This window comes from Hemibagrus wyckioides, linkage group LG03 (assembly GCF_019097595.1).
Source record: "Hemibagrus wyckioides isolate EC202008001 linkage group LG03, SWU_Hwy_1.0, whole genome shotgun sequence".
Taxonomy (NCBI): domain Eukaryota; kingdom Metazoa; phylum Chordata; class Actinopteri; order Siluriformes; family Bagridae; genus Hemibagrus; species Hemibagrus wyckioides.
This window is the reverse complement of record NC_080712.1, coordinates 18,813,910-18,840,083: the sequence shown is the minus strand read 5'-3', so window position 1 is coordinate 18,840,083 and position 26,174 is coordinate 18,813,910. Positions and strand designations below refer to the sequence as shown.

At 35.8% G+C, this 26,174-nt stretch overlaps 1 protein-coding gene across 1 annotated transcript in view; it reads right to left on the bottom strand.

Moving 5' to 3' along the window:
• Positions 1-531: 531 nt before the first annotated feature.
• hpse2 (heparanase 2) overlaps positions 532-26,174 on the bottom strand; it is a 49,507-nt gene continuing 23,864 nt past the window's right edge. Inside the window, exons 6-12 of the mRNA XM_058386575.1 lie at positions 23,015-23,062; positions 20,050-20,143; positions 17,162-17,268; positions 16,041-16,155; positions 10,727-10,872; positions 7,896-8,042; positions 532-2,358 (exon numbers count right to left, since the gene is read on the bottom strand). Of these exons, the coding sequence (XP_058242558.1) occupies positions 2,196-2,358; positions 7,896-8,042; positions 10,727-10,872; positions 16,041-16,155; positions 17,162-17,268; positions 20,050-20,143; positions 23,015-23,062 (820 nt within the window). The 3' untranslated portion in view covers positions 532-2,195. The remainder of the gene's footprint in view (positions 2,359-7,895; positions 8,043-10,726; positions 10,873-16,040; positions 16,156-17,161; positions 17,269-20,049; positions 20,144-23,014; positions 23,063-26,174) is intronic.

The following is a 26,174-nucleotide window of genomic DNA, read 5'->3' as shown; positions in this document are numbered from 1 at the left end:
GCTTATAATGAATTGCACTATTCTGTAAATGCAACCAGAATGCATTTTCCTACAACTGTTTCTGATTATTCAGTTTATGTAACAAATTTATTTTCCAGCACGTAGCAATATGAAGATACTTAAATAACATAAAAGCATTTAAGATTCTTTATTTAAATCTGTAAGGCTATTTAGCCTTATAGAAATGCATATATTTTTGCTTAAATTCATTGCATTTTGTAATTTGTCGTTTAATAAAGCTATTAATCAATATTTTATCAAGAAAATTCTTTTGAGAGGATGCACAGGAAGCCCACTGGTTCAGAGAATAAACATTGCTTAAAAACTCATCACCTCAACACTGCCTAAAATCTCAGCGCCTAAAGAGTGCATAAAAACTGACTGTCTAAAAAACTCACCTCTAAACACTAAAAAAAAGAACACATTGCCTAAGCACTGCCTAATAACTCACTGCCTAATAAAAATCAAGCTGTAGTTTAGTTCAACTGCAACAAAAGTACATTTTAAATTATTATTTTATTAATGTATATATATTTAGGCAAAATAATGTTCAAACACAGACATTTAATTAAATAAAACACTGCTCTGGCAAAAGAATAAAATATTAACAACTCCAAATAATTAGTAAACTTATTCATAGAAGAAAAGTTTTTATTTTATAACTTTAGGCACTGACTTTGCCTTAAGACAAACTCTTTTGTTTTGTGCTATGTATCAACAGAGTTCTTACAGATGCTTATTTAAACACCAACATGAAAATAACTTGAGGTTATCAGTAAAAAAAATTACACTTCATATGTTTAACAAGTAACCCATGTTCCCATGTAACTTATGTGACTCTTATGAACCAGTTACAAAACTGTTTGCAGCCATTATCCAGGAGTGTCTCAGCTTCAATTTGAACATTATAATTAGACAATTTATCACTTAAAAGCATTATATAGAAACAGTATGTACCTTTGCATTCATTACGAAAATTGCATTTCTTGGCTAAATAGAAGTCCCTGCTTGTGAAGGACGCTCATATGATTTAGAAAATGAAAAACAAATCAAAACAAAATAAGTGAAATAAATGATAAACAATTTATTGAACTAAAATATTTGATTTTTCTCCTCATCAGGTTAAAATATATACAAATATATACTTCTATAAATAATATATGTAAAGAAACAGCACACACCAATACATCTATGAAAAACATATGTACACAGAACAATTATGCTCATATCTGTTAAAAATAAATTGTTATTCATCAAGCTTAATATTCACCAAACATCTAGCAGCACAAGGGATTGACTGTACATTTGTTTACACAATATACTCTATAAGGTAGTGCTGAGTACAGTTCGGAAAGAGATTTTTATCGAGCCTGAGATTGAAGAAATCAGATGAAAAAGGCTTACAGTGTTATGGCAGTGTACAATATGTGTGTCTGTTTGGATAACATGCACAGGTATAGAACCAGTAATGCACAGTATGAAGTGAGGGAAGCAATAAGTGGACTAAATAAAATGAGAAAAGATTGTTACTCATTTCCTGAGCTAAACAGACATTAAATACAATTACTTCTGTCACATTTGTAGTTCAGGCTCTATGTCCAGTTTCCAATTTGAAAAAAAAAAAGATGATTACTCAGAACTGTTATCAAATAACTGGAATAATTATTATAGATTAAAAGTTTTATGTTTTTAGAAATATACACCTTAAGGTGACCAGGATTTGTATGGTGTACTGAAAAAAGAGGATTTGCCCATGGATGAGTATTTATTTCATGGAGTGAACTGTAATGTTTTTTACTACAACATACATCTAGTATTACAACTTGTGTTCTAATATTTTATTACTTTGTTTACATTTTTAGTTAATATTAGTTATTATTAGATTATCCACAAGGATGACCAGCATTCCAATAACAATGAGAGATTTAGACCAAACAAAACCAGAGCACTGGGTTGATTAGAGACATGTATTTTTTGATTACAGTCTTCTTGACATCCCCCCAAACACAAGAAACACTACAAACCAAAGTTAAAGCTGTATGCAGAAAAGACAGGAGGACAAAACTATGCTTTTTCAGAAACAGTGTTGTTCTTGTAGAGTGAAGAAAAGGGATATTTTTGAAAGGGATTCAGTGCAACCCTTGCTTACATGAAGGGCAGTTCATTTTCAGTTGGAAGAGAATCTGAATGTTGTATTATCTGCGACAGGCAACGGCGTTGATATTCTTGATGACGTAAAAGCCGATGGAAACTGGGGGCATGAGTATTGTTCGACCTGCTCGGAGTGTCCGTGGTTTCAGCTCAGGGAAAGTGTCACTGTCTAACATGACCAAATGTTCTCCATTCAGCTGCACAGACCTGCAGAGCACAGAGAGAGTTTGGGTCAAGAGAGAGAGAGAGTGTGTGTGTGTGTTTCTCCACTTGATGGCGCCACAGTTAAACAGTGCAACCTTTTAGGTACTGTATTTGCTAAAAGCGAAAAACGAAATAATGTCAAATTTCTAAGCAGGAATAGATCTCTATTTATTTGCACATACACTGAAAAACACTAAAACAGGCCTACTTTTTAACTGCTTTTCTGAAACTAAAAATTACAAGGTTGTTATACAATAAAATCAGACAATATCCAAAGACATAAATAACAAACAGCTTCTTCATATTCATTAGAGTATCAATATATAAATGTGTAAGCTCTTCGGTCTAAAAATCATTGGAGCACCTTACAGTGTCAGTATATCTGGATGAATGAAACTCAGAGGTTGCCTTTTGGGTATTGTATTCCAAGAACACAACACAGACATCCCTACATTCCTCCTGACGTTCCCAGTCACAAACTACAGTCTATTCCTGAGTGTATGACTTGTTCAGTGAGCAGGATGGAACACTGGACACTTGGATTAGACTGCAAAATCACCAGAGCTGGGGGATTATTTGGGGTAAAATTGATAAGAACGCACAACACTTGCAGTATACGTACATGAGAGAATTGCCACTCTCGAGAAGAGGTGTAACTAATAATCCAATTTTACAAATTACACATGAGTAAAAGGGATGCTATTACAAATAAATAAATAAATAAATAAATAAATAAATAAATAAATAAATAAATAGCCCTGAAATACATTCATTCATTCATTCACTCATTCATTCACTGCCAGATTGACCATCATTTTCATGCTCATGGCTATTTTCCAGTGTGCAGTGACGGGCTATTAACAGATAAGAGATCAGTTTAAAAATCTCGTTCCACCTTGTGATACCACAGATTGAAGTGATCAGGATGTTGGAATTGTTTTAATCCAGCATGTTGCCTGTGGGCCTGGAATCTCTCTGCAATACACTTCAGGTTGTGTGGTGATGCAGTGTGACACAGCATGCTTCAGAAGCCATGCCAAAGAGTATTTGTTGATCTTCACAATCAAACTCAGACAGGATTTATACTCTGAGTTGAAAGCAGAAAGGATAGGTATGTAAGCACACAGTATACTGCGCATCACTTAAGACTGAGACAGAGGGGTTTTTTTTGCATTTCCTTTAGATATGATTCAATTTAAGTGTCCTAATGGTTCCATATGCTCATATGCCTGACCTTGAGGAGCTCCTGGCTACACATGTAAGCAAGTGAGTGAGAGAGACTGTCCTGACAAGACAAAACTCTGCAGGGCACTTAGCAAAATGGAGCCAAAAGTCTGCTCTTTCTACATTTATGATCACATACCACAACCACAAGAGAGAAATGTACATAGGCAATTCTATATTTGCCTAACTCAAAGATGGAGAGATTATCAAACAGGAAATGGATAACTTAACATAAGAACACATCACTAGTTCAGCATGTCTTCCTGATACATTGCCATGCTTTACGCATTAGAGAAACATAGTTTATTATTTTTGTGCAACATTTTCTAGAAAAAAAAACATCCACATACCTTTGCATTGTTAAATTCTCAAATCCAACTGGTCAGAATGTGCTAATTCACTTTCTATAACAGTTCTGACAATAGTTCTAGCTGCAATGGCCATCACAGCCTTATATTAACATGTGTGTTATTGTTTTTGTAGCAACAACTTACTTGTATCGTGGATGCTCCACATAACACAATTGAAAAAAATGTGTATAATTGTTACAAATGTTGTGTCAGCACTTTGTAACAGTCAGAGGAAAAGCTGTAAATCTTCACGACAGATTTATTTATTTATTTATTTGTCTTGTTAACTTTAAGACAGAAAAAAGAGAGGCTGGTAATAGAATGGTGTATTATATGTAATTACAATATAAGTGATTACAGGAACTACCTTTTTTCACAACATTAAATGGGTCCTAATTTATGTTGTTAGTGTTGGGAACTTGCTGTAGTATGAAAGAAAAAAAAAACAGTTCAGAACCAGCTGTTATTGGAAACAACGTAATTTTAGCATGATAACTGCCCTCCATATTAAACAGGGCATGATGCATTACAGATATTGGGATATTTCTGTTTTTTGTTTTACACACTAATGGATGACATGTTAATCATGTGATTGTTACATAAGTTCTGTATAGGTTTTCTTAACCATTTCAGCAAAACTACTACTGTAATAAATGCTAATGGTAAATATTTATATAAAGCATATTTATTTAAAAAAAAGTTATTTTATCAGCAATGGTGGGCTACAAGACCACTGTGACTTGCTTTCAACTGTTTGCTTTAAACCTCATCAGAGATCTATTCTGCACTGTAAGCACTTTCAGCCCGTACACTGCACATTCAATTAAATAAATTATACATACAAATAGCAGTGTTACTAATTCTATGATAGCACAACCTACTGGCTGATAATTATGTTAGACACTGGGGTGAGAGATATTTACTTCACAACTAAATATGGGTGCAGACTTAAAGTTTAGTCAGTTTATTATTATTATTATTATTATTATTATTATTATTATTATTATTATTATTATTATTATTTGTAGTAGTAGTAGTAGTTTTATTTTTATTTTATTATTTTTCCTCCAAATTCAGTGTGTAAATTTATGGCTCCCAAGCATGTTAATTTATGCTCTTCCTGGAGTAAAAATCTTCTATTATCTTTAACATTGTATGTTACTAGCTACATTACAGCCTTCTTTTTCTAACCTAGGAAATTTATGATAGCTTTACCATATAATGTTTTCTTTTATATAACCTCAAATATTCCTATTCATCCCAAACTACACCTGCTGCAGTCATCTGAACAAAAGTAGCATGCTCGATTGAAGAGTTTATGATTCGTCATATTTTTGAGGAACATTTTCCGCAGAGGACATTACATAAATCAGCGGCTCTTTTACCCAAAAGAGAACATCTGTGAAGTCTAAATGACTAAATATCTGAGAGTGGTCAAGTGTAATCCCACAAAATGAATGTTTGGCTGCATGCTTTACAGAGGATTTTAGCACTGGAATGTGGCATGAGTAACTTTATAGCCTCTGTGTATATGTTACTCACTCAATTGTATTGGGAGGTACTGATTCAGCCCATATGGACCATGGAGGATTGCAAAAGAGACAAATACTCCATATATTTTGCTGTTACTACAGAGAAAAATGTGTTGCAGGACAACTGAGTAAATTAGTATCATGACCACAGGTTTCAAACTGTTGTTTTGGATCTAGGTAAAAACATTACACAGCATTTACTCTGAAAGATTTGTAAAGACTTAAAATACTGGCCAATAATGGTATATGTGAGACTCTTTGAAAGAACTGAAAAGAAATTGCCATTCAGCTCTCAAAACAGAACAAATTACCTAAACATTCTTCATAGTTCCTTGACAAATATTATGGTAAATTGAGTATAGCTGTTCAACATGGCAACTAATGTTTCAGTAGAAGTAATTACGTTTATGTTTTCATAATGAACTGTATGATGGATTACAGCGTTAAATATAATTAGTAGAGGGCTTTTGCAATTCTATGGAATATTCTGTTTCATTCATCTTTGTGGAAACTATGCCAAAAGTACAACCAAAATGTCAGGTTCTGGTTATTTCCTCAACATCTGGTATGGCTGCATTCTTCACTTTTGATGATTTAATATGATTTGAAATCACTTAAAGAAATTTCACCGTAATTATCACTACAAAATAGATTTCTGTACTACAGGAATTGCACTTCAATTTCAAAAACACATGAAACTGAGAAAACCAGATCGTTTAATCACTCATTATACCATTACCAGGGACTGTACTCATGGAAGTAACTTATCACTGCATCGTCAGTTTGTTTTCAGTTTCAATAAGCCAAGACAAAGTTATTACACTAATCCAATTTTATGGTCAATTTTGATGGCAAATGTTTTGTTCTTGGCTTCAAGGTAGTCCTAGAAATCACTTTCAGTATTTCCTGGACATTTACAGCATAGTAAGTGAAAGCACGTTTTGAATGCAATTTATCTTTTTTTTTTTTTGCCTTTCATTTTTCCCCTTGGTAAATCTACAGAAATTGATGTGGAGTTTCCATCTGTCAGGTCCACTGCCATTCATGATAAATGAGAACAACTGAATTCACTCCATTCAGTGTATTACACTATATGGGACACAGCTACATATATGATGGATTTGTGATATAAAAACAAGCAAATATAATTAAAAACAATTCCTTACAGAGTACAAACCATAATCCGATTTGACAAAACATATATTCACTTATTTGCTGTTAAGTTCACCAGTAAAATTTATACCTATGTAATTTCAGTTTTAATCACATTATCGTAAGAACAGTAGACATAACTGGGGTGTCAGTAGACCCCTTTTCCTGCCCTATACAAGCCCTATTGAAATAATAAAAAAAACAATATTTAAAATAATTATCTGATGAGGTAGATCACAGTAGATAAGTCTGAAAATGGGCTTTCCTATTCTTTGAACATTATCAGTTTTAATTATTTTAATTATTATTTGAAACATTTGATTTATTTAAAATGTAAGGGCTGAATTTAACTCCAGCTTAAACAAAAATATCCTGTGTCCTCATTCATACACCTTGCCTCAATGTGCTCCTCCTCCCTTCACTTTTCTCCAAATAATTTGCCTTACAAAAATTCTAGTTGAAAGCATTAAATAAATAAATAAATAAATAAATAAATAAATAAATAAATAAATAAATAAAAAATACATACATACATGCATACATACATAGTACTCTTCCCTGAGGACATGCCCCCAGACCCCCCAACATGCATTATGTTAAAAATTTTATTAAACATATTATTTCAAATAATGTTGTATAAAAACTTTACAAATAACATTAAACCACCCATGCATCCAAATAATGTTTGTGATTTTTTTTTAATCAGATAAGGATATTTTTCAAGATTAGGCAAGTTATCTTAATTAAATATTTGATATGATTGCACTGGGAACATCCTCATATCCATATTTAGATAGATTATATCTGTGTTGTTGTAACCTAGGTCCACCTCCTCCACTTTTCCCTTGCTATGTAGTGTATTAGGGCAATGTTGTTGAAAGGGAATCAGCCGTTGGTGCAGTCGATAAATATTTTGTCAGAAAACAATTAGCTCAGCTCTGTATTTCTAGGATCTTTTTACTGACCATAGAGCGAGAGATATATAATACCACAACTAAGCTAAACTGTTTGGTGAATAAACAAGAGATCTTGTGATCTCCCTGGATCGTCCCAGTTGTGGTTATTAATATGTGAATGAACTCATAACCCAAGATCATCTCACGACAAGCTAATAAATACAATTTCAAGAAGTCCAGTGGTTAAAAATATGCTTCGTCCATTTTCTACAGTTTCTTCTAACAAGGTCGAAATTCAATACAGTCTACATAATCTACTATATTCATAAATGCATACACAGTATTTCCATGTTTTTTATGTAAATAATTGTTACTTTACTACTTACTTTGAATGAAGGCCATCAGCTCCAAAGGGTTGTAACAGGTATTGGTGAACTGTTTTATTTCGTAATGTCCCAGCCAGCTTTATTTTCTTTCTTGACCGATGCAAGTTGATGATGTAGATTGTTATGGAGCCTCTGACATAATTGTGACTGCAGGGGATGACAACACAGAAGTAGACTAAGTGATGAAAGAAACATGCAGTGTGTTTAAACAATTACTTCTCCCCATAGCAAAGCCAAAACAAACCCTCTAAACATTTACCTTATTTTAATGAGATAACATATAATTCCTACACAACTGTTCTTCTCATACGATCTAGTATAATCATTGTTGTCAATACTTACAGCATTTGCCTGTACTTTCCACCTCAACAAAGCAGATGTAGCCAGATAGACAACACTATTTGAAGAACTGCATAATGCAGATATAATCTGCTCTGCTTTATTCAAGCCTTAAACCTGTCTTTTATTTTGACTGTACTAGCACATCAAAAAGTGTTTATACATAGGTAGAAGAGACCCTTACAAGGGCAAAAAAAGGATGCTGTTCTCTGTCATAGTTAAGTATATAAACCCCTATAAAATCAGACTTGAGGGTTAACAGCTTTGCCTGTTGTATAAAATAGTGCTTGTTGCAGTAACTATTCAACATCCAACATATTCAACTATTCAGCAAGAACTGCACTTAGGTTACTCGGTTAATACTACTGAAGACTAAGCCTTTGGGGATATTAGACAAAGATGACTATCTGGGAAAATGATAAAAACAAACATAAGGTTAAATAAGGGCTTTAATGTAAAGACAGGAACAGCATTGCAGTAGTGAATAACATATGTTGCAAAGAAGCAAGTGAACAGGTCAGAGCTTGGCTTTTGTCAGACAAGCCTGTTAGTAATCTCTCTGCGTGCAACCAGCCTGGCCTCCCATCCATGTGCGCCTTTACACCTTGGCATACAGTGAATAGAGCTTGTGGAACTAAAGTAAACTTGAAAAAGGCCAAGAAACAAAAGTAAAACAGCCCACATTTGATATGTATGTGGTGTCTCAGTTTTACTAGAATTTTACAGAGATTTTCCAACTCGCTGCATTAGACCAGACAAACAGATTGAACGGTGATAAACATTGTCCAAGACTTTGAAACAATGTACTTTTCATGCATTTGCATAAGGAACATAAACATTTAATGTTTTGTTTAATTTGAGCAAAATGGTTCAAGAGAAATATGGAGAGCACAAACCATATTGTGTCTGGTGCCAGTAAACTGGAAAAAAAAGAACAGGGGCATGTTTTCAATAAGATTCTCTCTGTCCATCTGCCGGGCTGTCTATCTATCTTTTGCTGAAAACCTTTATCCTATGATGAAACATTGCTATCCTAAGGACAATACCTCTTTCGACAGGGCACAAGTAGTCATCGAATGGTTTGGTGAGTACAAAAATGATGGAAATCATATGCTCTGGCATTTGCAGTGACCAGATTTCAACTCAACTAAACACCTATAATAAATTTTAGACCACCATGTCACATAGCACTCTCCACTACCATCATTTAACCACCAATGTAGGGAAAATCTTTTGGAAGAATCATTTCAACACAGCTCCAGATACTTGCAGAATCTGTGCCAAAGAACACCAATGCATCTTACTGGGACTACTAAGACACGTTACGTAGGTTTTCCCTTTAATTTGTCCCATGTGCATGTATATAAACTGTATGTACACATTTACACATGTGTATGTTTGTGTGTGTGGGTTGGGGAGTGATGTGGGTGGAATTTTGTATACATACATGATGAGTTATCTAGTTACTACCAGAATGAAAATATACTTTTATGCAATTTTGTTTTACGGCTTTTGCAACTCAGTCGTATCAAAAGACTGCTCCTCAAATAAACTCCTCAACAATGCATTATTATTATTATTATTATTATTATTATTATTATTATTATTATTATTATTATTATTATTATTATTATTATTATTATTAATAATATTATTATTGTGGGCATCCTGAGCCTTTCCTTTTCACATTGCTGTAGTCTGAAACAGTAATGCAGTCTATTCCCTCAGGTTTTTTCTTCCTATCTGACACATATAGCCTTCCTCCAACAATTTCATGGCCATAAAATAACATCCTTAGGCATCCTATAATCTAGCCAACCTATCAGTGACACTTTTCTGCACTTTACTGCACACACTGACACTATGATAATGTTCATCAGAATTCAACATGGGGCATTAAAAAGCCATAAAACACCACAATACCTCATTTCATATCGTTTGACACAATAAATATTATATACTGATGAGAGAACAAGAAGCTCGGGCAAGGGGCCAGGAGAAGGCGTGTAACTGAGCTGAGACGGGAGGATGACTGTGGTCAGTAAGTCTACACTGTTGCTGACAAGCCAGCAAGCCCTATGTACATCATCCTGGAGTAAATGATAACCATCAAAGGGGATGGTGGCATTTTTTATCTATTCTAGAGACAGACCCTCCTATTGTGCTAATACTGGGATGCTGGAATAAAGGCTTCTACTTCCTTTCAGCTCAGTGACAGTAGAAAAGGCCCCTGCATACTTGATAATTGTTAAATTTTATGGCCAGTCACTCTGAAAGAGATGGTGTCTGGAGCCAGTAATTAATGAGCTTCAGCATAAGCAAAGATGAAGTACCATGATAACCGCCATGGGCTGTGTTCACAAATAGTCTTTGGTGTATTTTAGAAACAAACACACATTGCTCACACACTAAAATTTAATTGAGTTCATGCATAATTAACGTATAGCCCCTCCAACTGCATTGGTAATTAAGGGACATAATAGTAAACCTACTTGGTAAAGCTTGTACAGTGTGCGTAGATGCGTAACTTGTCTCGGATCACTTTGCCTGGACGCGGCTTCCTTTGGAGCCCAGCAACTTGCACTGCCAGCACCCTCGGACCCACCAAACGCTTAAAGAGCAGAGACAGCCAGTAATCCTACAACAACAACATACACATATACCACATGTTACAAAAAAATGACCTACTGACTTATTGGTACAGGAACCATCACGTCAACACACATGTTAGGTTAATATATGCTGCTCTATTAGGAGAATAGTGAAGGTCAACATTTAAGAAGAAAAGTAATTCTTATGCAGGATGCTTCTGGTTCAAATACAAAAAAGCAGACACTGTATTTATTTGGCTGCAGGTGGCAAGCTATTCATCTCAGTATGTTTCAAATCTGAAAGAAAATTAGTGTGGCAAGATTGACATATTTGCCGGAAATTAGAGATGAAAAGTGTGAAAAACAAATAGAGAGTCACAGCTGTAGTGTGCCTTTCTCATATTAGCCTCCTCTGCTGGAGGGACTGAAGGAGATGTGTGCTCTTTTATCCTGTGGTTAAACAAGCCCACCCATGCCTCAGCCTTTTATTGAAAGAGACATTTTCTTGGACGACCAATTGGAGAAATATCACTACAGATATTGTTTGGAAGCTTTTCCTTTTCTAAGCGTGGAACAACAAAGAAGGGAAGCATTTCTCTTTTGACTACAACAAAATGCTTGACTGGATTCAAGGCAATATGATGAACATTTGCTATTCATGTCATGTCATGTCAATGAGGACAACTAAATGCACTTTTGTACTTTCCTGTGAATATATAACACTGTAAACAAAAGATCAAAGAACATGTTCTTCACAAATCTAATACTGTACAATATACTAGCTGTAAAGGAACTTAGTACTTAGTGAGTGATGTAATTCATCTAATTAGGTCTAAAAGTTGACACTAACACCCAAATCCTGCTTAATCAGTTGAATTAATCTCATTTCTAACCAAGTACAAACATAAAATTTACACTGTTCTTGTCTACCATAGATGCTAAAAGTGATCCACTTTAATCACATTCACAAGAGTTTGAATTTCATGTGCCTCTTTTTTTAACATCATAGCTAAACACGATATGCTCCTATAAAAGCATTTTGTATTTGTGAACTGAACACATGGTGCATTAGCCATATCTTTCAAAAATATATACAAATGAGCTAAGAATGGTTTAAATTGAACCCTCATTGTCAGTAACTTTCTGACAACTGTCCTAAAAAAAATCTCATTACTTTTCAATTTCAACACCTAATTGAAAGAATTCAGAGCAGAATATGTGAATCAGGAAGTTCCCATGCAATCCTGCATGTGGGATCATTTAAAGGCTCCTTTTTCAGGGAAACATTAACTTAATTTGCTCCGGCAGCGAGTACCGTATAGGATCTGCTATGGCTAGCAGGGCAAAAGTTAGTCTCAGCAGTAGGACAGTCTCTCTGTACTCCACATGCAGTATACTGCATACTACTCAGAATAAATAAATATATACTCTGCATATGGTGCAGCTCCTCACAGCTCCTGGTGCAATCCTGAGCTATCTGTTTCAGTGCATACTCTCGTCATGGGTTTCCCCCAGGTTCTCTGGTTTCCTCTCACCTTCCAAAATCAGTGTGGTAGGTAAACTGACTACTCTAATCATCCCTAGGTGTGAATTAATGTGTGCATACATATTTACATCGTGCCCTGCAATGCATCGGCCTCTCACTCGGTGTATTCCTGCTTCTCGCTGTGGGATTGGCTCTGGATTCACCCTAAAGGAAAGCTGTTACTGAACACTTATATATTATGATTCTTGGAAAGATGGATGACCAGATGGCTGCACTTCTCTGCCAGTGGGCATGAGGAGCGTGGAAGGTGTGTTGGACAGCGATTCCCAGCACTATGGTACTAATAATCCTCAGGAATGCCTAGACCAAGCCAGCCTTTCCCATAGACAGCTATGTGGTGGATTTGTCCACAGTAACTGGATTAATAATATTCCTCAGCTGTCAAAAAAGTCGGACATTATTTTTTATATGCTTTAAAATACAAGGTATAGTATTTATGTTCCTGTAGTAGGGACATGAATATACTTAAAAAATCTACTGATGTAATATGGTGTACATAAATGCAGTATGATACTTGAAATGTCTCGAGCCTGCAAACAGTACATTATATTTAAAGACTCATTCACTCTTTCAGTAATCTTCAGTAAATGCTTTACCATGATCAGGATCACAGTGTATCCAGAACAGTAACACTCGGTGCAAGGCAGAAGTATTTTACCCAGATGGTAAGCTAGTCCATTGCAGGGCACCATACACACACATTCACATTTTAGGACAATTTAGCGTAGCCAGTCCACCTACCTGGATGTTGTTAGACAGTGGAACAAACCTGGAGAATCCACAGGAATCCCACACAAATACTGGGAGAACATGTAAACCTCCACACAGACAGTAACCTGAGCTCAGGATCAAACCAGGGACCCTGGAGCTGTGAGGCAGCAATTAGCCCTTAACATTAACATTAACCAACTATAAACTTCAGCATTAAAAACACATGTAATGGCATAGTTAGAAACATATTAATTGGTGTTTGTCTTACAGTAACTAAATACACCTGCATTGGCTAAAGTTTATTCCATCCATTCCAATCCATGACTGGAATTTAGTCCACATGTGTAATAAAGCTGTTTTGTTTATAGTGGCCATTGGTGACCAAATTTTGCTCGTTGAAGGTGAATGCAAGTAAATGCATATGTAAATTTTTCGGTTTACCTTCTTACATATTAATAGTTATGTTTGTGGTTTGTTCATGTTAACTACTGCATTAATAATATCAAATAAGGAAACTTAATTTAAAGCATTACCATTTTCCAGCAGCTCACACAACGCATTTGTGTGAAAAGGAAGTAATTACATTTCCAGATGATATGACACAAGAATAAATCCTAACCAATCTGGCCTAATTCCCCAGTAAGACTACCAGATATCTTTGTATTTCCCACTGATGACAAATTGTGGCAACAGTTACCTGACATACTTTGTTTAATTTCCTAGGAATTAATTTCTGAAAGGTATGCAAAGAAAATGAAAAACTGAAGAGAGTGGAAAGGCAAAATGGAAAATGGTTGGTTAGGGGAATTGGAAGAGCAGGTCACTGTTAGTGGGGTGGGATGGAGAAGGATGGGGAGGGAGATATCCTGGGCTAGCACTGCAGGACTGACTAAATGATTAAAGAGAGTGTGTCTGGACATAAATTTTTCTACAGGCCGACAGGTTGGGCCTGTTGCGAATTCTCACAGTGGGAAGTCTGGCAGTCACCACAGACACCCAGCTATGTTTAAAGCATTGTGATCGCAGCAGGAGGTGGCTCTTCCCAGCAATGACCGGAGATATTGAACCAGGAGAAGAAAAAATGACTTTCCAAAGAGGAAAAACGAAGATGATTTGATGAAAGTCGAATCTGAGGAACAAATTTATGTTGGATGTATAAACGAACTTAGGCACAATTTTGAAGAATGATCATGTATGGACTGGATTAGGATCTTGGAATATTACAAGTGTTCCTGTGGAGAGGCTGATAAATTGTGCTTCAAAACTTAATCCTGACTGGGACAGAGCTAGTGAATTAAACATTTAAGATACAATATTTTTGCATGTAGAGCAAATTTGTGTTTTCCATTCATTTATTCTTTGCTTTTCACTTTTTTATATCTAAGATAACTATAATCTATTAATGCATAATTTGAAAAGTGACAGATAGACTAGGCTGAGTTGATCAACTAAATAAATACTGCTTCCCTGATATTTATTTACAGCTTCTTAAAAAGAAATCTGCACTAATTCCTTACTCTAACATAAATCTGAATTGAATTAGGTTAAGCTGCAGCACAACCATTATAAAAGGTAGTATAGTCTCATCCTGAGCCATTTAATCCTCATGCTTCCTGTTTTATTTTTTTGCTATTGAATCAAAATCTCTTCCAGATAGACTTTTAGATTTGTATGCTCCTACCAACAACACTACGGTGTTAAGTGACACTCAAATCCTTCTCCTGATTTCCTGCATAACTATCATTGATATTCAATAGTAAAAAAAAAAATCTTACAGTGAAATAATTATTACTGTGAATTCAAAATACCTTTTGGCTTTATGCTATAGTCAAAACAAAAGAGAAAGAAAATAATGACATATAAAGGCCCTTCCTTACTATTTCAGGACTATTCAAACAAGTCCATATAAAACAGTTGAGTGATGAAGCAAAGGAAAGGAGGAAAAGTCACCATAAAAGAAATGGGCTTTTGCCCTAAGGCATTGTACTTATGGCACAACAATTCTCTGAGCCTTTTAAGCTGTTTTATAGCCAAGGCGCGGTAGGAGTTCACAAAATAAAATTGAATTTTAATTGAAGTCTTCTGTTTGCTCTGTCTGTGAGGCTCACCACTAGAAAATGTGCGAGACCGAGGTACGCAGTAAGGTAGCTAGAGCCGGTCTGACCTGCTAACATAAAGGCGCTGTATGTCGTTGTAGTTGCAACCTGTGGAGTGGCCCAGGCTCAGGTTGCATATCTGTTAGTATCTTGCAGTCACACACACACACAGAAGAGCAGACATGTTTGGGGGCAGTGGAGGAGGAGGGGGGCAGGTGACACTGTCCTGGGGTATTTGACAGAGGGTTAGAGTTTCAGTGCACCTCACATCAGCTGCCCAGTATTCAACACCATTAAACACCTTTCATCTTGGCTAATAGGTCCCACGGGAAAAGGCTGCAAAGTGTCTAGGCATCAGACTGAAAAGGAACTGTCTCACACACTCAGCTCATGTGACTGAAAGGGTTTCACAAGGCACAGAGTATAGCTTCAGGGTCTTTAACCATTATTAACATTGCACTAATTTGTTTGCCCTTAACGCAGAGGTCCTCCATTTTTATGTCACGATGGAACACTTTCCTTTTTTTGCCTGTCTAACTGAGACAGAAAAAATAACAAAAATGAATTCAGTTATAATGCTTGCTATACAAAAATATATTCACTGTTGAATAACCAATCTTAATGTTAATTTGGCCTGCACTGTAGCTATTAATTCAACACTGTGTAATCTGGACATAACATTCAATCAATCAATCATCATCTGAACTCTTGCAGTCATACTGCAAAGACATAATGTGTTTTCTTTTTGGTCACAAATTAAAATCAATGGAACAAATTTGTTGTTTACTTGCATTTACTTGTTGGTTTAGTCTGAGTATATCATAAAGAGCTTTTGTAAAACAAGTATTAAGTTTTAACTTACAGGTAGAGGATTGAATTGCTGATCCACTAGATGGCTGTAACCATAGTCAAAAAAAGAGTGTCGAAGTACTACATCAATTCCTTGCATTGCAGAAATGCCAAGAGTGTTTAGCCACCTAATGAAAAAAAACAAAAAAAAAAAACAATCAGTGTGCATATAGACTAGCATCACAGGGTTAATGCATATTTTTATATGTATTAAAAAATAAAATAACAAATAATTATCAAATAACTACGCGTAGCAATATGTGTATTGAAAAACGATTAATCAAGTTGGCATCAGAGAATGTCTAAACCACAAGTTTGATTTCTTTTGTTACTAATTTGTATGCCAGAAATATTCTTTAAGTAAACTTCAACAGGAATAAAGCCATTGAGGAAAATGACTGTTTGAATCTATTGAAATTCAATCAGTTCAGCTGCTGGTTACAAGACACATTCAAATGACAAAGACTAACATGCTAATAAGAATCCTGGACAGACTCAAGGGTGGGCACACAGACAAACCAATGACAATAATCATAGATAGCCTAAAACGGGCAGTGAAATCATGAACATCTGATCATGCCTCCCTTTGTATGTCCAACAGAAAGGAAGCTATTGAAGAAAAACTGTTTCAGACATTTAATCTTGCTGTGATCTTGATCCTGTTTGGATTAATTCCAAAATCTAATCAGTTCATCTGCTGGTTTCAATGATAATCTCATATACGCCTCCACCCCTCATAAAAATCATGAACACATTGAGCAATTTCTGTAAATAAAAACTTAGCATTGAATTATTTCTCCCTGTGATGTTGATTTCATGGGACACCTTAAAAAAAAAAAAAAAAAAAAAAAAAATATATATATATATATATATATATATATATATATATATATATATATATATATATATATATATATATATGTGTGTGTGTGTGTGTGTGTGTGTGTGTGTGTGTGAGTGTATTTTATATCCAGCAGGTCAGGAAGTAACAGTAGTGTACTTCAGAAGTATTAGTGGATAAAGTAAAGAGCATAGCACAGAAAGTTCCAGAGAACTTTCTGCCAAATTTATCCTGAGCAGCTGGGTTAAACTCACATAATTATTAGCTTAATTGGATGATGGTATGTTACTTACAATAGTCCAGCTGCAAATGTGTCTGACAAATTGCTGATGCCGCCAGCCCACGCAGGACCAACTCCTCCCAACCACACCCTCTTCTCAGGAGCATGCTTCTTTACAATCTACAAAAGAAAAAAACACACATTCACAAATACTTTAAAACTAAATACTTAGGTAGACACAGCTACATCTATCTAGAACCATACTGCACCAGCTTTGGCCTTCAGGACAGCATGCATTCTCCTGGACACGGATTCTGCAGGACAATTTGCAGAAATGTTGCACCATACGGAAATAATTGCACTGCACATTTGCTGTAAATTGGACAGCTGTGTGGACTAGCTGTAAATAGTGTGTTCCACCTCCCCCCAAAGATGCTTCACAGGGTCGACAGCCAGAGACTACACAGGCCACTGAGGCAACAAAAATTCACTGACACATTCCTGAAACCATGTGGTAGTGGTGCATCTTGACATGATGCAGTGTCATGTTGGGTTTGTCTATGTGATAAACTAGCCGTAAACCTGCTCAAAAACAGTCTTAAGATATACCATTCTCTTCACAATTGTTTAGTATGAGGGGCACTAATGTGTGCTAAGAAAAACATGCTCACTTCACCTGCCTGTTCTTTTGACATCAAATGGAGTGGCTCTATGGATTCATGCTGCTTATGATGCAGTCTATTGAATTAACCCAAGTAGATTTTCTGACTCTACCAACAGTCTGGTTTATATTGTGCTTGTCTTACAGCATTAACATCCGGCATCGTCTTTGGTTGTTCTAGGCCATTCAAGACCTAGTCTGTTCAATAATGTACTCTGAAATGACATTCTGCACCTCAGTGTTTAATACAGCTGTGATTTGTTTGTTTTTCTTGCACAGATTTTGGCGTCCTCCTTTGAGCCCTCTGATCTTTGTTTGCAGAATGGCCTGTCACTGGTAGATTTTTGCTTGCCCATTATTTTTTAAATAGATCTGATTGAAGAGCCCAGATTGACAGAGCTGTCTGATTCTAGAATTAATACCACCAACAATGCCAAGCCACTAAAATAAATAATTTTGCACACTGCATTGGTCATTAGAATACTATCTGATACTACAGATCATTTATAACTCATGTAGTAAATAAATGTTGAAATTTGTAACAATTTGGGTAACAATTCGCATTATGTTGGAGCTGCATGTACTCCATGTGTTGGTATCTGATTTAACACTCCTATCATACAAAGTGCTGCCCACAATACATCATAAAAACTTTTCTGTCAGACAGACATCTGATGGAAAGAGGAAAGTCACCACTCCCACCCAGACAGGATGCCAGTTATACTCTTTTTCACTTGAGATTTCTTAACATTAGGGCAAATCTATAGACAGCTGCACTTTGGGGACTCCAGAATGTATTAAAATTTCATGTAAAATAAGAGTGAGTATGTTTGAAATGAACAAATTCAGTCACATGCCTTGCAAGCAACAAATCCAACAGAAATATTTAGGCTTCTCTATTTTGTCAGAATGAAGAATTAACAAAATAATACTTGTCAAGGAAAATGTCAAAGGGTGGAATGTTTGAGAGATTAGAAATTAACTATGTTGAGCAGTTCACAAGACAACACAAAGCAGAGAATCAACTCAAGGAATTATGACAGAAAATATCAGTAGCAATAAGGTGGCACTCATGATAAGATGCGAAATATCTTGATCCTGTAGAATATTTGTTATTAATAAATGATCATATGTAAATAGTTACATTAGTTTCTTTAACATTCTGAAGGTTCAGTTGTAGTTATTAGTGCAGTATATTCATCTTCTACAGCATGCTATCATGTTAAGTCATCTTATATGCACAATTTTTTAGTTTAAGTCATATTGAACTAATTTTAACTCCATGTAAAATCACATGAGAGCCTCAACAGGATCTTAACTGATAAAAAGGACAGAATAAATTATTGTTGTATTTGGTATTCACCCAGAATTAAAAGATTGGGTTTATGTTTAGTGCTGCTAATGCTAACTGAAACTTGGGAAATATTTCCTATGTTATACGTAGGAGAATTACAAAATATGAGTTGGCTTTCATTAAGGCTGGCAACCATGTCTCAAAACACACTGAACATTCAAGAATAGGGAAAAACATTCTTGGGAACTTGTACTTTATTTGCCTGAAAGGGGCCAAGGGCCTAATGTATCATCTCTTTGGACACATCTTTAAATATGAGTCTGACATGACTAATTTGACAAATCTGTCTTTTTAAGAGTTGGCTGAAACATGCATTCGATCTTAACTTTGTTTTGAAGTCATAACTGATAATAATTACGAATTAACCTCAAAAGAACAATGAATGCTTTTATTTATTTGATGTTTGTAAATTGAGTCCATTTTTTCTTTCGTTTTTTCTTCCTTTTTTTTTTCTTTATTGGGAACACTCATCCAGATGTGAACCCCACAAATGTAAAATCTGATACCTGTGTATTTAGAGATAAAGAGTCATGGGAGAGGGCTTTCTTCTGAAACCCGGCACAACATAGCCCCAGAGGAGCTGTTCCTAAAACAGCTAGGGTGTGATGTGGCACAGAAACAAATTAAGTAAGTTGAAACTCCAGCTCAAAGCCCCACTCCCCTACTGTGCCTTAACCCTTGCTCCCTTAGCAATAGCCCACCCCGACTACAGCTTGTTAGAATCCTGCACCCCTGAGAAAGGGCACAGTGTGATAATTAAGATGCAAGGAGCTAATGAGGACAAGTGGGAGTTTACTGCATTTGAGTGCCAGACCCTAACAAACCTAGGTCTTTGGTGCTAGGGAAGAACATAGTAATAAACCAGCAGCCCACAACGTACTCCAGTAAAACGGGAACAACAATATGACTTTCATTATTGAAAACATTTTCTTGCAGAGAACCTCACCTTTAACACCTTGGTGATCTGGCCTGTCAGTGTGTCCAGAAGACGTGTCTTCAAAAAGTCCTCTACTTTAGTCACACGCCGATCAATATAAAAACTGCAGACCAGAGTACAGTTCAGTAAGAATTGTATCAGTGCATCATACAAAAATATGTAAGAGCCAGCACAGTTAGAGCATTCTGAATACATTATTAGAAACAAACAGATGCAAATACAGATAGGGAGATGAGGTGCATTATTTAGATAATATTATTCTTAACTTTTTTGATTTTGGAAAGCTTGCCTGGAAGGTGGTTAAAATTACAGTTATGCATCAGGCCTGAGATCACACAGGATGCAACAGTAAAATGGTAAGTTACTTTTATGCGGACAAGAGGTCAACTAAAATATTTACAGGACATCCAAATATAAACAAACAAACAAACAAATAAACTTCTGGTATAGGCCACACCCTCTTGTTTAAATCTGAATACTGATACAGTTGAAGCACTAAACAGACATAGATACTAATAATGACACTGCCTTACTCTACTCCAAGGACAATATACAATGTCATGCTCAATTTGACAAAAGGCTATAATAGTTAAAAGCCTAGTTTCCCAAAAGCATAAAAAAGAAGGGAACTGCAAGACAGAGTGTTCAATGTGATACTCATTCCACCATTTAATGATCATGTCTGTACTGTGATGCTTTGGGGAAACTCAGCCCAGGTTAGCCTGCAGGTTTCTGAACAGAACGACTAACAGATTTACAATGTGAAGAGTATTAAGATGTCAAGACAGATGGAGTGACAAGATGCAGAGTTGCTTTTACTTAACTCTGGTCATGTCAAATGAGGAAAGAACAGGTCAGACTGAGTACTGATGGTGCTGACCATATGGTGAATGGACCAGGAGAGCAGGTGGCTTCTGTGAACTCTTTTTAAGCAAATCAATTGAAAGTCTTAGAGAGATAAAGGACTGTTAAGCATGTGTTGACACTGACCCTCACAATTTACAGTCTCACTGGGACTGGAGCTGCACAACTCTAAAGTCAACCAATCTTCATTATCCTTACATTTCAAACATTACTAAACTGCAGTCAGCCTGACTTCCTCATTATCTTTAGCTTGTGTTTCTGCATTAGTGGTATTTTAAGATCAGGGTGTGCATTACAGTAGGGATCATCCTACAGACATTGTTGGCCATATTTTGAACATATTGTACATTTCTATAAAAATACAGGAGAACTGCAAAAAGATCGAAGGCAGAGAGAGAGAGAGAAAAAGAAAGAGAAAGAGAGAGAGAGAGAGAACTAAGAAATGTTAATACTTTGCATCTGTTTCATGACATACTGCAAAATAGTGACATATAAGAGCACAGAAAGTTGTTGATACTGGAAAAGAAAAGCTATGCGGCTATTCTCAATAGTCTATTGTATTATTTATAATTCAGGTAAAAAAAAAGAGTCAACCAAGGACGAATTTTGGACGAAGGAAATACCTTACGTAAATACATGCTTTATTTCTGTAGGTCATGAAAGGTGGAAGTCAAGGTGTCCCAGCTGTATAATAACTGTTTAATCCCAAAGGTAAATGTGTGAAAGCATATGGTTTGAATTTGCCAGTGCGTGTGTTGTGTTTTTATTTCCACAGACACTGCTTTTTCATTCTGTTTCCCTTATTTAGGGCGAACCTCTGGATTAATGAATCCACTCTGGTAGGTTTGGGAATAAAGCCCTCCAAACTCACTGTCTCTCTAGATGACCTAACTGAGGGGAATAAAGAGAACCTGCATATACCCTTACATTTTTAGGTTTTTATACATATTGGATTTTTTTTTTTTAGCACTTAAGCAACTCAGATCACTCTGAATGCTGGTCTTGATCCAAAGGGCGTAACTTACTGCTGACTTACTAAAGATCCTGATCAAGCTTTTTTTTCTTTAAGAGAATAGACATTTTCTTAATTAAGTTATTGATTAACAATATAATCAGTATCTTATAAACACATTTGTTTGCATAAACTTTTTAAATCAAAAGTCTCAGAAAAAAGAACAAATTCTTAGACAAAATATATGTGCTACTCATTTTACAGTATAAATAACATACAGTATTTACAAACTGAAGATGCACTACACTAAATTGCCCCTAGGTGTAAAAGTGTGGTGGACTGGCATCCCATCCACCATGACCCTGACTAGGATGAAGCACTTACTGAAAATAAGCGCACATCAATTCTGTTAAATTAACTACACACTATTTTAGCTTCAAGATGAAGTCTAGTGAATTACCCAAATACTATTCTGGGTTTCACTCTGATGAAATCCAACTATACACACAAAATCTTTTCACAATAATGGCAGCAACCTACCCATAAATGAAGGGCTATGAAATGTTGGCACTCTCATTTCTTTTACCTTTTTTTTTTTTTTTGCTTGCATTTTCTACGCATTCATCACAACATATTGCTTAAAAATAAACAAAATCAACGGACAAAACATATGTAAACCCGTGTGTCAGTATAGAGAAATTTAAAAACAAATGTTTAATTTTAGCTAGCGTGACTTCTATAGGAACCAGATGCAGACCAGGGTAAATTATTTTGCATCACATCAAAGTAATTGTTCCTAATGTGATTAGGAAGAAAGGACTAAATTAGGTGTGCATGTTTTTTGAGGGAGTGTGTGCTTTACCTCCTAGCACACTTTTCCATTAAACAGGTGTCAGCAATTATGGACTGAGGTATACACAGCAAGCTGTTAAAAGTAGTTTTGCAGTTTGCTGATTTTGGTGTGAAAAGAATGAAGAAGTGTTATTACCATTATTTAAATTTAACATTACAAATCTAGACTCTACCTTTTGGTTATGCTTTTAAATAGGTGATTTCACGCGTGACCTAGAGGTATGTTTATAGACCTTCTTTCCATTGCTCTAGTGAGTAAACTGCAATTAGATTAAGTGTAGAAAAATGAAAGGGTAGAATACCTACTGTTGCCACGTAACTGCATCAACAACAGAACCACCGTTCTTCATGAACCTATGGGACAAAATAAAGGAATATTTCAGATGGTGAGTACAAATATAGCAGTGGAAGTATGGATTATTTACAGCTGCTTTTTCTGTCTGCCCTACAATTGTAAATGAGTCTGGCATAGGCAGCCAATGTCAAGGCCAGCTAAGACACACTCGCATGGGGAACTTGTTTATATGGCTGGTGGAGGGTGATCGTTCAGGCAGTGTGTAAACGTGTAAACCGGCTTTGAACAGATGTGAGTTGACAGTTTAGTAAAAAAAAAAAAAAAATCTGCACAATCCTTTTTAGGCAGCATGTTTCGCTCTGAGAAGGCCTCTCTTTCTAAACATTCATTCTGATGAAGGAAAAGCAAAAGTGTGATGTGTGCAGTAAAACTGTTCACACCTTCATTTTTTCCACCCCACACTCACTCAAGCCAAGCAGACCTTGTTGTCTGCAGAGCTCTGACAATTTTTCACTTCCATCTAAACCCCAACTGGTAGCAACAAGGGGTGACGTCTATTTCCGAGAAAAGTCTCTGGCAAAACACTTGTGGTTATTGGTTCATCGCTGTTAGCCAAAATTTCACTGCAGAAACTACATAGAAAGGGAAGAGCAGATCAAATATAGTAAAAGAAACTGCACACTAAAGAGGCCAAGTATCTGGCAGGCATCTAAAGACCACAATGGTGTTAAGGTTCTGGTTCAGAAACCATCATGTCTAGGTTTTTTCCCCCTGAATGTCACTAAAAGTGCTATCATTTCAGTTCATGCCCAGGAAATTATGGCAGATTATGTGGAACGTTTGCACTTTTCCACACCCCACAATGTACACAGACAAGTTTAAATTTAAATGTACAATACGACTTTATTATATAGAATATGTACTAAACCTGGATATACCTGGATACAGTGAATATAGCCTGATTTTATTTTTCTAAGGAAAACACAATGATTAAAGTCAGTGCCTAACTATTCAATCATTTCTAAATATAGTATATTTCTCATTTATTTCTAAATATAAAACCACGTCAATATTTTTATAATATCTCTACCTAGTATTTTGTATAGGAAATTTAAGAAAAGTAGCAAATGAAGTTTCAACTTGAAGTTTCATCAAGACTATTGGATAGCGATAAACGGAATGGTAACATGCAACTCTCATCAAGACTAATATGAAGAATCTAAAATAAAAAATAGTTTTATCATATTTTCTCACTGAATAAATCTGCGTTATTTTCAGGTATTCATTATAGTTCAAAACGATACAAAAATAAGTGTCCTAACAATATGAAAACATGAACAATATCAATGAACATGTTTTTCTCTCAACACCTAGAAAAAATGGAGTGTGTGTGGACAGTGCGGACATGTGCTGCTGACAGCCACTGATTGTGTGCAGGAGGCATTCATGCATGTCACTTCCTAACAAGGCAATGACATATTTATGTGTGGCTTGGTCATGTCTGTACAATAATCAATTAGCTTAGCAAACTTGTTCTGTCTCCAAATGGTCTCATTACCCCACATGTAAAAGTCATAGCCAATAGCTGCAAAACACAAATAACCAGAAAATACGGGCACTTCCTGAATGCTTTTTGGCAGATAATAGAAGCCAAGAAGTCTGTAGAGTAATCTTCTCTCAGAGCAGTAAAAAGACACCGGACAATGACGTTGTGTTTCCATACAAATCAGCACTAATCAGGCACAGTTGGTGGTTCATAATTTGTTCTTCTTCTCATGGCAATACTGCGAAGGAATCTGTGCTCAGGTGGTTTCCTCATGTCCATACTTTTAAAGGTTGCAGTTTAAGTAGCTGTTTAAAACCAAAATGTTCCATTTCTGGAATTATGCACTTAAAGACGAGTCGTTTTTAAATCTGAGTAACACAGCTTACTAAAAAAACTACATGTTCCCTCAAACGGGTGTAACTTTTATAAGCCACTAAAAAGAATTACTTTGTTTCGCTATAATAAGTCACCACCATGTAAAGGAGCGATATATAAAGAAGAAAAGGGTGAACGCCTTGATTTGGAGAACAGGGATTATGCAGGTGGAGTATTGCTCAGCCACACTATAAATCGAGTGACACTTCATTTGGCTGACTGAGGATTTCCCTGGTGCAACGAGCGCCAGCAATAACCCACTGGGAGCAACATAAACATGGTTGCGATATGCTCCACTATAGAGACAGAGAATGTTACACAGCCTTAATAAGGAAAGAACTAGGAAGAGTTCTTATAGGACATTTATGGCAATGAGAAAAATATGCAGTCTTCATGGGCAGAACACCTGGCATATAAATTCCAGTGAAAAAATCACTGAGATAGTTTAACTTCTGTAATATTCGGTAACTGTGTAAATCACTAAAACTCTCTTTCAGATGTGATGCAGTGGCGCTTGGCCTTGCTGCTTGGAGACCTTGCTATGATAAAGTGTAAATAGCTCTGGTCATCATGGTATTTTTTAGCAAGAATCATGTTTCTTTTGTTTATTCATTTTCAAATGAAAACTGCATTTTCTTATTACTGCTGACTGAACCCAGTGTTAATTATGGCACATTTGATTGGTCTTGCAATTGTCCCCGAAAAACTGAAGATGTAGTGAGTGATTTGTTGTCTTTTGCATGCTGCATTACATACACATTCTGTAAACAATTATTCAGCACTGTGAAAAATATTTCCAATGTCAGTGCATTATTATTATTATTATTATTATTATTATTATTATTACTAGTAGCATCAGTAGTAGTAACAGTTAAAATGTTAACACAGCATTAACTTTGACCACATAATGTAAGCAATATGCTTATTATATAATGTTTTAGTTTACAGGCTTGTGATAGAGATTTTTTCCCTATTATGATCAGCCAAAAGAAGTAAGAGAAATAAAATGAAGTGTGGGAAACAATTTAGGACTGTATCATTATAAGCAAGCAACCCATCCACATGAACATTTTAGTTCTCTGTGTTTTGCGTCATTCTGGACATGAGAGCATTCGCTGTTAAGAGTCATAGGTCTTTCCAACAATCCAAGGTTAGGAGACAGCACTGGGATACACAATTTAGTTTACTGAGGCTTTGCTGTGAAACCAGACCTGAGTCTAATGATGAAATCACTTTATACAACCAGCAAT